Below are 12,617 nucleotides of genomic sequence, written 5' to 3'. Positions count from 1 at the left end.
CAAGGAATTTGCTTTGGCAGGAAGGTGCAAACATTAAACATATAGGAATCTAAAATTAAAATATGAGGACTAACTATACTAAGGGTACATAACTAGCAATACTAAGTGGAATTAGATTAAAATAAACTATACAATAAAATATTAAATAAACAACTAACTCAACTCATAAACAACTAACTCAACATTCTCCCACTCATCCCCAACAGATCAGTGTCAGTCTGGCGGCGAAGAAGGACAGCGAAGAGAACCCTAAACACAGTGAGGAGGATGAGGATGAAGGTGGAGAGAGTGTGGAGGAAGGTGGGAGGGAGGAGGAGGAGGAGAGGACCGGTGCCCAGGCAGAAGAGCAGGAGAAGCAGGTTGCCGTCATGCCGTTCTTGGCCGGAGTGTTTCCTGCCGGTTGCCTCAAGGCCAGAAAGAAACCGCCTGGGAAAGCTGCTGTGGGACTCATACAGGTAGGAAGGACTTCCTGTGTACCTGCCCTCAAGCTCCACCGACACAAGTTAACAATCTATGTATTTCTCTTTCACTTAAGTACATTGTTTTTCATTCACGGCTGAAATGTGACAAGTAAAGTATGTTAGGTGTTGTAGTATAATGCTCTGCGCCACATTTAAGTTACGTGACTTAAGGATTAAAGCTGTACATTGAGCGCACAGTAGACCATCATCTGCTTAAGGCTGCGTGCTCACCTGACCTCCTGCAGGTGAACGGGAAATCCTACTCTCAGGCCAGACTCCTGCTTGGACAGATGGGAGCTCTGCATCCGGCCAATCGGCTCGCTGCGTTTGTCACAGGCAGGCTGCGCAATGCACAGAGAAGACCAGCCAAGATGTCTCCCAAGGCCTCCAAGTCTCCTGGGAACACCTCTCCCAGGCCCAGCCTCCTGCCCCGCCCGCGAGTGCTGCCCCCTGGTGGCCCTCACCCCAAGACCCCCGGAGCCAACCCCCCCCTGCTGCACAGGGGCTCCAAGGCTGGGGTCCAGAAACCAGGTGAGACACCCACAAAACACACCCACACTTTTCCCACAACAAAGAACTTTTTGTCTGATATTGTCGAATCTGTTCTAGATAAGGCTTGCCGTACTCCCGTCAACCAACAAACACCAACAAACCCCAAAGAAGTCACCGCGCCCTGCATGATGTTGGTCACCTCCCAGCACTCCCCCGCAGTGCCCCTGCCCTCTATAGCTAAGAAGGTGGTACTGCAGTCCATGTCCAGCCTCCAGGCAGCCAAGTTCTACCGCCAGCCCAACGGACAGCTCGTCAAACTGGTGGCTGTTAAACCCAAGGCTGTCGTCGTTGGCAAGAACCCTGTTGAATGTACGTTAACAGTCGAGTGTGTGTGTGTACACGCACCAAGAAAACGCAAAGTTCGCTTTAGTTTAGACGCTAATAGTATAGTATTTAATGTGTTATTATGTACTTGTTCTCACCCCCGTGTCTCATGTTGTTTCCACAGCTCCGACAGCACGGCCGAACCAGTCGGACAATCTCGTGCCGTCTCGAGTCATCCCTCCCCTCTCCACCCCCGGACTCCCCCCTTCCAAGACTGCCTCCTCCCCTCGGAGCCCTCCTCCTCTCAAGCCTCTTATCAAATTTATCACCGGCCAACATGGCACAGTCACCCCCTCCCGGACCCCCTCTCCCTCCCCCCTCGCTCTAACTGTCTCCTCCTCAATGAAAACACCCAGCTTCCTGGGTCAGAGAGGAACCTACTCCTTCAGAATCTTCCCCCCTCCAGCAGACCAGGCCTCCAAGGGCCCAGGCCAGAGCCAGGCTGGCCCAGCAGGAGTTTCCCTCCCTGGGGGCTTTACCCTGATCCAGCTCCCTAAGCCTGGAGCTGCTGGTGTCGCTCCACAGTCAGCCAGGGCAGCTAAACCAACAACCATAAATATGACTGTTAAACCACTACAGCCAAGGAAGGTTTCCTCTAACGGTGACATGATCTTGCAGAGTTTCTCCAGAACCCCTACCTCTACAGCCGGCACAGACACACCCGAGCCCGTCTCCGCTGACCACTCCTACACTGGACCCACCCACCAGCCACACCCTAAAGTAGCCCCGCCCCTCCCCTCCGGCCCCAGGAAGTCCCCCCTGCTGACCTGTGATGAGGAGATGGCGTCTGAGGGGAGCGATGCAGAGATTGGGGAGGTGACGGGGGAACAGATGCAGGATAACGGTTATTCTGACCTCACAGAGGAGTCCGGGGACGACTCTGACTCGGATGACTTGACAGACACCTCCGACTCAGACGATTCAGACGACGATGATGATGACGACGACAGGGTAAGAGGGGCAGGGTTAGTCTGGCCATCGGTGCCTCTACGACACACACACAGTTTAGCAGACGTCTTCTGCATGGTATCGAGTGTCTGCCCCAGGTTCTGAAGGCGGCGTCTGTGTTTGTCAGGATGAAACGGTGGACATCGAGACGGTGGAAGAGAGGACCCAGAGGTGCATGATCGCTGAGATGAGAGCCGCAGCCAGACACGGCATGTCCGACTCCCTGTAAGACGTGTGTGTGCGTGTGTGTGTGGGGTGAGAGGGGACGTGCCTGTGTATGTCTCTTGTCAGTTTAACCTGCAGTCAGACAGATGTATGTAGAAGTGGATTCTGAATCGTCTTTTCTTTCCCAGTGACTCCAGCCAGGAGACTGATGCGACAGAAAAAACAAGAAAAAAGGTTAAACTTCTTAATTTTATTTTATGAACTTACATTGTCGAAATTAGTTTCAGATGCAACAATAACAAATGTATCGTTTTGTAGGATGTTGAGTGTTTAATTTTGTTGTCCACTCGGTGTTCCACAGCATAGGAGGGGTGAGGGGGAGGAGGGGTGCGAGGAAGGGGGTAAACGCAGGAACCACACGGTGACAGAGAGACTGCGGCGCTCGGAACACCGCAAGCTCTTCACCAAGCTGAAGGACGTCCTGTTTCTGGAGGAGATGGACCCCAAGGCCTCCAAGCTGCTCGTCCTCTCCCAGGTGGGCCTCTTCTTCCTAAACTCCTGCTGCGGGAGGGGAAATTGTAGCTTGCAGTCCCGTTAGAGGGTTTCCCCTTGCATAGGTTTGAGTCACACCTAATCTCTCTCTGCTCGTATTGCTTCCTTGTTGTTTCTCAGGCCCGGAGAGAGATCAACGCTCTCGTAAACAACTCCGCCTACCTGGAGGAGAAGAAGAGGAGACTGACCCTGAAGCAGTCTGCGTACGTGAAGAAGATAGCCCACGCGTCTGGTAGGTCTGCACCTGGTCAACTGGCGGAGGGGAGGTCAGGGGAGTCAGGTGGTTGAGCGGTTAGGGAGTCGGGCTCGTAATCTGAAGGTTGCCAGTTCGATTCCCGGCCATGCCAAATGACGTTGTGTCCTTGGGCAAGGCACTTCACCCTACTTGCCTCGGGGGGAATGTCCCTGTACTTACTGTAAGTCGCTCTGGATAAGAGCGTCTGCTAAATGACTAAATGTAAATGTAACTGGCATGGGCCTGGTTGCTTACTGGAATGGCTCTACATAGGCCTAGACGTGGACTACTTTCCCTGGATAGGTCATTCAGATTGTAAATACTACTCTGACCCTGATTTGACTTGATTTGACCATGGGTGTATTGGATTGACATGGCTGTAACCGTGCAATCTATGCCCTAGGATCAATAAAGTACTACTCTGCTTTACTCCACGCTACTCTACTTTACTGTCCAACACATGGCTTCACAGAACTTCTTGACCTCAGGCCTGAAGACTCGTTTCCAGGTCTGTTGAATAACACTAACTTCCAGCTGCTCTCTCTCTCTGTCTCTATTTCTCTCTGTCGCTCTCTCTCGCTGGGTGTGTGTCCTTCAGGAAAGCCAGAGGAGCTGATCAGGTCCAAACTGAGGGAGATCTGTGAGCGTCAGAAAGACGTGTGTGCCCAGAGGAACAAGGCTGTTCCCCCAGACGGCCAGTCCCTGACCTCTGACGCGCTGAGCCAGGCGGCTGGTGTCTCCAGACACACCGTCACAGTGCCCCAGCCACACACCAAGACCGGCACGCTCACACAGCCTGCCTCTCTGAAAGCCGGTAAGCCATGTTATCAGGGTTCTAAATTAACTTTTTCGATCACCAGCCAATGTGGCTGGTAACTTAAAGTCAATCAGAATTTCCACTAGCCACATTCTTTCCGGTGAAAATAAGAACAATTATAAGTTTCGCTGAATGCATTTGTTCATTGTATTAACATTGTTGGCATGAAAAACACATGTAAAATGAAGCACAGAAGTATGATGCAAGGATATGTGAAATCACCAAAAAGTAAGGACACGATTTATTGTAAATGGCTAAAACGTCCATTCGCGTCATGAGATTGACTCCTGCCCATGCATTTACAGTAACGTTTTTGTCCTAAGCAGGCATTAATTAAACCGACCTAATAGACTGTTTATTAAGAACAGTGTATTTACATTACAAAAGACTGTCAGTAAGCAGGTTAGCTCCAACTAACTTCTAGCTTCTAACCCTAAGCAGCCTCGACTTTAAAATTATTTGTTCCCACCACAAAATTGTTCGTTTTGTTTTTTTCTTTCGCGTACATGCGGCAATCCTTACAAAACATGACAACATTTTCATTGTCAAACACAAGCCATTCCTGACCCGCCAGCCATTTGGCATTACATTTTATTTTCTTCGTTTCTCTAGTGCTATCAATATCCTCATCCCCTGCCTCGTTCCTCTTCTCGCTCCCAGAAGTGTTTCCTAACCACTACCGCATTAAGTTAACTTTTTACTTTACTTTACTACTCTAGTTAGCTCTTATTACCTCCTATGATCCTCTATGCTTCGTTTTACTTCTTCCTTTTGTTTTCTGGTGGATGCTCCGTTCGTTTCCATGGTTTCTTGCGCTGGTTTCACTTCAAACTGCGCACAGCCAATGGGAGTATAAAACGTTATCACGTAGCATTATGGCACAGTGTTCATGGGAAACGTAGGAAGTACTGCCAGGGGGATAAATGACCGAGAACAGAGCATTATGTATCATTCATGTAATGCCTCATGCATCACCTGCCAAACTGGCTAGTGAGTTTTTATTAACACCCCCCAAAATGAATTTTAACCCGCATTTGGCGGGTTGGCAGGTGTTAATTTAGAACCCTGGATGTCATCGTTAACTATTACACATTGGCTCCGTGTGTCGTATTGAGACAAGACCCTCATTATGTACATGTATGTCTTGTTTGATTCAGCTGGAAGAGGAGTCCTCAGACTGAAGGTCACAGGCATTCCATCTCCGGCTCCTCCCACAGCCATTCCGGCAACAGCCAGGGAGGGGGAGGGGGGAGAGGCTGAGGAGGGAGAGGCTGAGGAGGGGGAGGGGGGAGAGGCTGAGGAGGGGAAGGGGAGGGAGGTGAGGGAGGTGATTCCCTCAAATGCCCCTGACCCTGAGCCCTCGGGCCAGAAGCCTGATACGACGGACCGCAAGAGGGGACCTATGGTTTCTGAGCAGACCTCAGGAGAGAAAAGACCGAAGGAAGAGGAGGAGGAGGAGGAGGAGGAAGACACTGACTGTGAGGCTCATGCCTCCCACAGCTCCGTGGAGGAAGACGTCTCTTCTAACAAGGAGAAGATCTACACCCCTGTCGATAAGACCTCCGATCCCAAACTGGCTGACATGTCTCTTCTGGGTGAGATGTCTGGTCTCAACAGCGCCATCTGGAAGCCACAGGAGCAGCTGCAGGCTGGTGGCAACCCACAGACTAACGCCAGGATTCTTAGGAAGAAGGCGGCGGTGCTAGTACAGGCCCTGTCTAAAGACGAGCGCAGAGAGGGGCCAGACTCGCTGCAGGACAAAGACGTTTCTAAGGACCAAGATTTGGTGGCCAGGACAAAAGTGTCTCCGAGGAAGCGAACGCGAGAAACCTCTTCAGAGAGCATTCCTGTCAGCCCGTCCTCAACTCTGGTCCCCCCCAAACGACTGCCTCTGCTTCTGCCCAAGGTTCAGTCCAGCAGGCTTAAGCCTGTGTCTCCAGTCGGAGACCCCCCAGCCACAGCGGGGGAAGGCTTGGCTCCAGCCAAACGTGGCCGGGGAAGGCCTCCTAAGAAGAAGCCTGCTGGTTCTGAGACTGTTTCGGAGGATAGCAGCACGGGAGACAGAGGGAGTAAGACTCCGGCCAGCACAGATCCAGAATCTCCAGCTGTTGAAATCTCACTGGCGCCGGAGAGTCCAGCTGCAGTGGACTGCCTCGCTCCGGCCAAGAGACGCAGGGGAAGGCCCCCAAAGAAGAAGAGCCATGTTTCCGAAGCTCCTGTGGAGGATGTGTCAAAGACAGGCACCAGCCAAGACGGGTCTTCCCGGGCTGAAGGCAGCCCAGCTGGAACCAAGCCTGGGGGCTGCCTGTCTGGAACTAGCCCTGCCACACGGACCAGGGGAGGCCCAGACACAGTGCCCCGTGCTGGGGAGAGCCCCCTGACGACTGGAAGCAGCCCGGCCTCACCGGCTAGAGTCAGCCCTCTTAGCAAGCCTGTCACCCGGAGTGCGTTGGGGAAGGACTTCCCTAGTGCTAAGAGGAAGTCCTGGACTGACTACCTGATGTAGTGGAGCTGTTGTGTTTTCATTCACACTAACCCAACTTTAAACTGACACACTCGACAACTGCGTCATCCACACTAACAGCAGAAGAACTCTTGTAACTCTTACTGTGGTGCTGCCTTCCTGGTCTGTGCTTGACTATGTACAGAGGACTGGAAGCCCCACTAAATGTGCCTGATCATAAATCCAAGGTCCCCAGACATGCCTCGGTTTTACTGCATGTATGGACACAGTAGAGAGTGGGTTATTTCAGTAGGGGATGCCTTTGACAGAAACATTAAATTAATGTATGAATGAAAGGAAAAGTATGGCTGATATTTGAGTAGTTGTAGGTTTTCCAGACCCATATTGGGATCAATTTTGTTGTCATTTGATATATGAAAACGTATCTCACAGGTCTTTTGTTGTTGGATTAGATTAGAAGGATAAAGGACTTGCATGAACTGGGACAGATGAACATGGACGGATCAATGATGTCCTTGTATGTTTTCCGATCCTTTGTTGGCCTAATCATTGAGGCTAGAAACCACTAAATGGAACAGTAATGAGTGGTAATTAGGGTTGAAATACTGTAAATGACCCTTGTATGCCAGTGTGTCAATTGTTTTGCTCACAGTTTGCACTTTATTTCTTTGTAAATTCATATCCTTCTTCTACAGACCCACCAGAAATAATGTCATGTCATTGTCCACATTTTATTGTTTCTTATTCTTTTCTAACCAAATAAAACTATTCTTAGAGACTTGTACCCAACATGTTTGAGTAACCTTTGTTGAATAATGTGCGATGTAATAACCATTCAGACTTGTTTAAACTTTGTGTGTCACAATCAATTAATTGTAAGCTTTCCAATGAAGTGATTACATGATCTGTGTAAATAATGCATTTTTAATTTTGTTTATTTTCCTTCTCTTTTTGCAAAGAAATACTGATTTGGTCACTCACTGAGCAAGTATGTGGCCTTGAAAAAGAATAAATTTGTAAATGCATTTGTTGGGTTTACATTTTTCATCAATAGTTAGTTTTTTTATTGTACGTGATGGCGATATTTTGTACAGCGCGTGTGGGCGGACATTAACGCCACCAGATGGTGTGAATTACACACTAGTCTGTTTTGAAAGGATGGCTGAAAAGGTTATAGTTCCAACTAAAATGCATTTTCCAGTAAATACACATACACTGTTGAAAGAGAATCATTGCCAGGTTATGTTCCGCCACACTTAACCTTTAAAGAAGGCCATCAAATAACATCGACCTGATCATTATATTCGTATGAAGATAGTGATGTTATCTGTCAGTTGCTCTTTAACTATGTGTTGCAAGGGGTGGGGGCAAGTTTGGCAATGTTGTTCCAAGGTGGTCAACTCTTAACCAACAGAAGTGAATAGGGAGGATGCATTAACGTGACCTTAACTGGGCGATCTCGATTAACCCACTCGAGTGATTATAAGTGTACACATGCTTACGCTCGAGCCTTAGTACAGTCAGGGTTCGTCACAGCTGTTTTCATTCTCATTGTTGTCAGGCGTGTGTGTGGTGTTAACATTTTCAGTCTAACTTATTTGTCTTTGGGTAAGTTGTCTGTGTGGATGGTAGCTCACTAAGAGAACATCACTTTTATCGGGAAATTGGACCCTCAAAATGACTTTCGAAGGATCAACAATCAAAAGTCGCTTAAGGAATATGCTTCGCTCTCCGTCCATCAAACTTCGAAGAAATCGTAAACAAGAAAACATTGAAAAAAAGGTAATCGCCTTATCAGATAACTTTAAATTATGGTTATGGTGCAACTCAAAACTGTCTATGTCTAGACGTTGCTACTTAATTTCTATCAATTTTGTGGTGAGTTTGTTTGATAAAATATTACAAATCAGAAAGTTGGGCACACGGCACCTATAGATGACAATAGGAATTTGCCAAGTTGATTTGTAGTCTGGTCTCTATTGACTGATTTATAATTACAATTAATGCAACAAGTCTCAACAAGGGGTCACCTACTCAACCTTATGAACCTTTTCCTGTTGGGTCACCTAGTGCCATGTCATGGTTTTCTGCATGTGCAATATTCAATTGTGCAGTGTTGGCTTTGTCTCCAGAACAAATGATACAATAAACAGAAACAGTGTCGTATCTATCAAGAATCACGTGATGACGATGAACACTTTTCTGCGTCAACACTCCAGTTTGTTTACAACGTTTAGATAAACGAACAGCCATGTTTAAGCAGTAGACTGATTTGTCTTTAGCATATTGATTTGTCTTAGAGCCCGCACTACATTTCATATAACCTCCCTATCGGTTACCTTTAGTTTAACATATACAATGTTTAATTTAGCAGATGCTTTTTTTGCAAAGCGACAAACAAATAGCGCGTGTAAAAAGATTAAAATGTAGCCAACAATAAACTGTGGATCATTGCTCTGTGTCCCCCCCTGCAGGTCAGATTGGAGAGGGTACTTGGGATCACAGCCTCTGGGAACAGTGGACTGGTGTCTGACCCACGCTCTGGACTGGTCGCCTATCCTGCTGGGTGAGAGAGAGATAGAGAGGTGGTTGTGTCATAATGTGTGTGCGTATGTGATTTGCATACAATCATGTACTTTTGTGTGTGCATGTAACCATCAGTGTGTGAGCATGTGTCAACGTGCATCTGAAAGAGATTGAAAGACACTTTAAAACAAACAGATAAGGCAAAGTATTTATCTTTTCGACCGACCTTTGACTGGAAAAGATAGCAATTTGTTTACAGTAGCTGACAACCAACCCATCTCTCAGATGATTTGACCGACGAGGGCTTCTGTGTGCTTTGCAAATCTGTATCCCATTGTCTTTTAATCAGCGTTATCATGCAGGAACTGACAGGGCTGGTCAGAACCTCTAATCATGCCCATCACACCAGAACAGCTAAACAAATGAGGATCATTTATGCTTTAATATTAACAATACTGCAAACCACTTCACTAAACCGGAGGCCTTTCCACCAGCTTTGTATCTGATGTGCTGCTCTCAGCTGGGAGATGTAGCTTAGTGCATGTAGCAGGAGGAGAGCAAAAGGGTGACTCACACCACACACTGCTGCTGAATAAGACCAATGGGAATGAATCCGGGGGGAAGCAGTTAGCAGCCTGTCAGTGTTTCTCTGTCAGTCAGGACCTGAGGGCGGCTGCGTCTGCGCAGCACAGAGCAAACCTGTCGGGAAAAGCAGACCTTGCAGAACCAACCCAATTCCGGAGAATTCAGTCAAAGCTGCGTTTGTAAAGCTTGTAATTAGGACACTGTCTGGAACAACGAGAATTAGGACTTAAGGCTAGCTCTTTGCCAATGTGTGTGTGTGTGTGTGTGTGAGCGCGCATGTGTGTGTTCCCAGGCTGTGATAGCATTGTTCACATCCGCCAATCCACTCAGCTTCTATATTTATCCTGTTGGTGCAGTCCCTGGTCCTGGGATCTGGTGCACAGCCTGTTGAACAGAAGCCAGATCTACCATGGTGTTCTCTGTCAACCTACATCCCTGTACTCATTTCAACAGGAAGTGGTGACAGCGTGGTGTGGATGATTACAGGAAACGCTAGAGATGTAGGCATGAATGCTTGTGACTGGATTCGCTACTATTTCAGGCTTTGTAGTCATGGATAGATGGTTGGAGGGATGGAGGGATGGATGAATATATACTCCTAATGTTTTTTTATCTAACATATTTTACAGGGTCAAATAAAACAGCTATTTTATCTTAGCAAAGATTACCAGCATTTCTCTCCTTATTACATACAGTATTCAGGTTAATGATTAGAGAATCTTACTAAAACAACCAAGCCGACTTTAAGAGAACTAGGGCTTATAGCGTTACATCATCATCTTGTTTCATTAACCTCTATCGGTTGCAACGAATGTGTGTGCGACTGTGCCCCTAGAATTAGCCCATTAATAATGCACGCAATCCATTTGCCTGAGTTTTGAACAAGATTTTGTTGAAATCCTATGATGACGTCCTCCTTGTGACTGTTTCCTCTGTTCCAGATGTGTGGTGGTCTTGCTCAACCCCAAGAAGAACAAGCAGCTTCACATCCTGAACACCTCCAGGTGGGGCTGCAACACTCCCTCCCAACACCCCCCCCCCCCAAAAAAAAAACGAACATTTCTGAATCTATCACATTACAACATCCTCCTCTTCTCTCTTTTCTCTTCCTCCTCACAGGAAAGCCATCACAGCCCTTTCCTTCTCTCCAGATGGAAAGTTCCTGGTCACTGGAGAGGTGAGTTTCTTCCCTGCTTCCCTGTGTTGGAGCTTGTGTCCTGTCAGGAAGGTGCTACAGCTAGGCTAGCTCCTTAGCTCATGGGGCCTGTGTTGCTGTTGTGCTGAACTCTGTGGCATTACCGTTATCCCTCATAGCCAATCAGAGACGATTAAAACCCTCTGGGTTTAAGTGGATGAGCTCTCTCTGGTTGCCATGACAGCAGGGGGTCAAAGTTCTAAAGACCATATGATGATGTGGAAGAGGGAATATGCAGGCCGAAAAAAACGGTGTTTATTCAGCCAAAATGGACACAGTTCCATCTTGTCCACTGACAGTCTTTCTTCAAACTACGTATAAGTGCACAAACATACAAATGCCTACAGCAAGCTACTCTTGTCGTTTCCTAATATCAAAGCATCGTCACCGACATACATCATTTTACAATTACAAATCAGTTTAGACAATGATTTCATAAGATACATCATCAGATCATCTCCCCCTCTCCCTCTCCCCCTCCCTCCCTCTCCCCCTCCCCCTCCCTCCCCCCCTCTCCCCCTCCCCCTCCCCCTCCCCCTCCCCCTCCCCCTCTCCCTCTCCCTCTCCCTCTCCCGTCCCCCCCCCTCCCCCTCCCTCCCCGTCCCTCTCCCCCTCCCTCCCCTCCTCTCCTCTCAGAGCGGTCACCTTCCAGCGGTGCGTGTGTGGGACGTGGCAGAGCGTACCCAGGTGGCGGAGCTGCAGGAGCATAAGTACGGGGTGTCCTGCGTGGCCTTCTCCCCCAACAGCAAGTACATCGTCAGCGTGGGCTACCAGCATGACATGATGATCAATGTCTGGGCCTGGAAGGTACGGCTCTGTTCCTCACCACCGCTCTGCTGGCCATGTCACCCGTTACTCCGTGATGGGAGATTAGATATCTATCAGCACATCAGTTTTTGTTTACATTGTCAGTGGTCACAACACTATTATTCTAACTTCCCAAATATCAATCCTGTATAATGTACTGTAATGTGTGTTTCCCAAAACTCATACCTATATAATTTACTTTCATGTGTGTGTAATTGTGTTGTGCAGAAGGACACAGTTGTTGCGGCTAACAAGGTGTCCAGTAAGGTGACAGCAGTGTCCTTCTCTGAGGACAGCTCCTACTTTGTGACAGCTGGAAACAGACATGTGAAGTTCTGGTACCTGGACCACACCAAACCCATTAAGGTAACATAAGTACAGCGCCATGTTTGTACGTGGAAGATCTCTATGTTCAATCACCATCCAATGTGAACAGATTGTAACACTTCAGTATTTAGTGTTTGTGTTCTTTACTTATTCTGTCATTGTGCACACTGATTAACCTGATTGTTTGAATATCCTTTGAGATCAATAGAGTGAATTGAACTGATTTAACACTGCTTTTAGTATTTCAAGCTTAACACCACAGCTAACCCTTGGTGTGTGTGTGTGCGCGTGTGTGTGCGTGCGTGCGTGCGTGTGTGCGTGCATGCGCGCGCGTGTGTGTGTGTGCGTGCGTGTGTAGGCCAGTGCTCCAGTTCCTCTTCTGGGGCGAGCAGGTCTGCTGGGGGAACTGAGGAACAACTTCTTCTGTGACGTGGCGTGTGGGCGGGGCTCCAAGTCAGGTGACACCTTCTGCATCACGTCGTCCGGCCTGTTGTGCGTGTTCAACAGCAAGAGGACTCTGGACAAGTGGGTGGACCTGCGGGTAAGCGGCATCCACTGTCAAGTAGTAGCAACAAGTGTGGCATTCATTCAGTGGACGATTCACATCTAAAGTGGGTTTGTGAGAGCTGAGCTGCAGCCAAGCCCCAGTTTATATAAGC

At 48.1% G+C, this 12,617-nt stretch overlaps 1 protein-coding gene across 1 annotated transcript in view; it reads left to right on the top strand.

Moving 5' to 3' along the window:
- Positions 1 to 8,059: 8,059 nt before the first annotated feature.
- Positions 8,060 to 12,617, top strand: part of LOC134025174 (mitogen-activated protein kinase-binding protein 1-like) — a 14,688-nt gene continuing 10,130 nt past the window's right edge. The window contains exons 1-7 of the mRNA XM_062468070.1: positions 8,060 to 8,300; positions 8,993 to 9,084; positions 10,571 to 10,633; positions 10,749 to 10,806; positions 11,461 to 11,631; positions 11,860 to 11,997; positions 12,317 to 12,499. Of these exons, the coding sequence (XP_062324054.1) occupies positions 8,196 to 8,300; positions 8,993 to 9,084; positions 10,571 to 10,633; positions 10,749 to 10,806; positions 11,461 to 11,631; positions 11,860 to 11,997; positions 12,317 to 12,499 (810 nt within the window). The 5' untranslated portion in view covers positions 8,060 to 8,195. The remainder of the gene's footprint in view (positions 8,301 to 8,992; positions 9,085 to 10,570; positions 10,634 to 10,748; positions 10,807 to 11,460; positions 11,632 to 11,859; positions 11,998 to 12,316; positions 12,500 to 12,617) is intronic.

The sequence above is a fragment of the Osmerus eperlanus genome, chromosome 8 (genome assembly GCF_963692335.1).
Source record: "Osmerus eperlanus chromosome 8, fOsmEpe2.1, whole genome shotgun sequence".
NCBI lineage: Eukaryota > Metazoa > Chordata > Actinopteri > Osmeriformes > Osmeridae > Osmerus > Osmerus eperlanus.
This window is presented reverse-complemented; position numbering and strand designations above follow the sequence as displayed.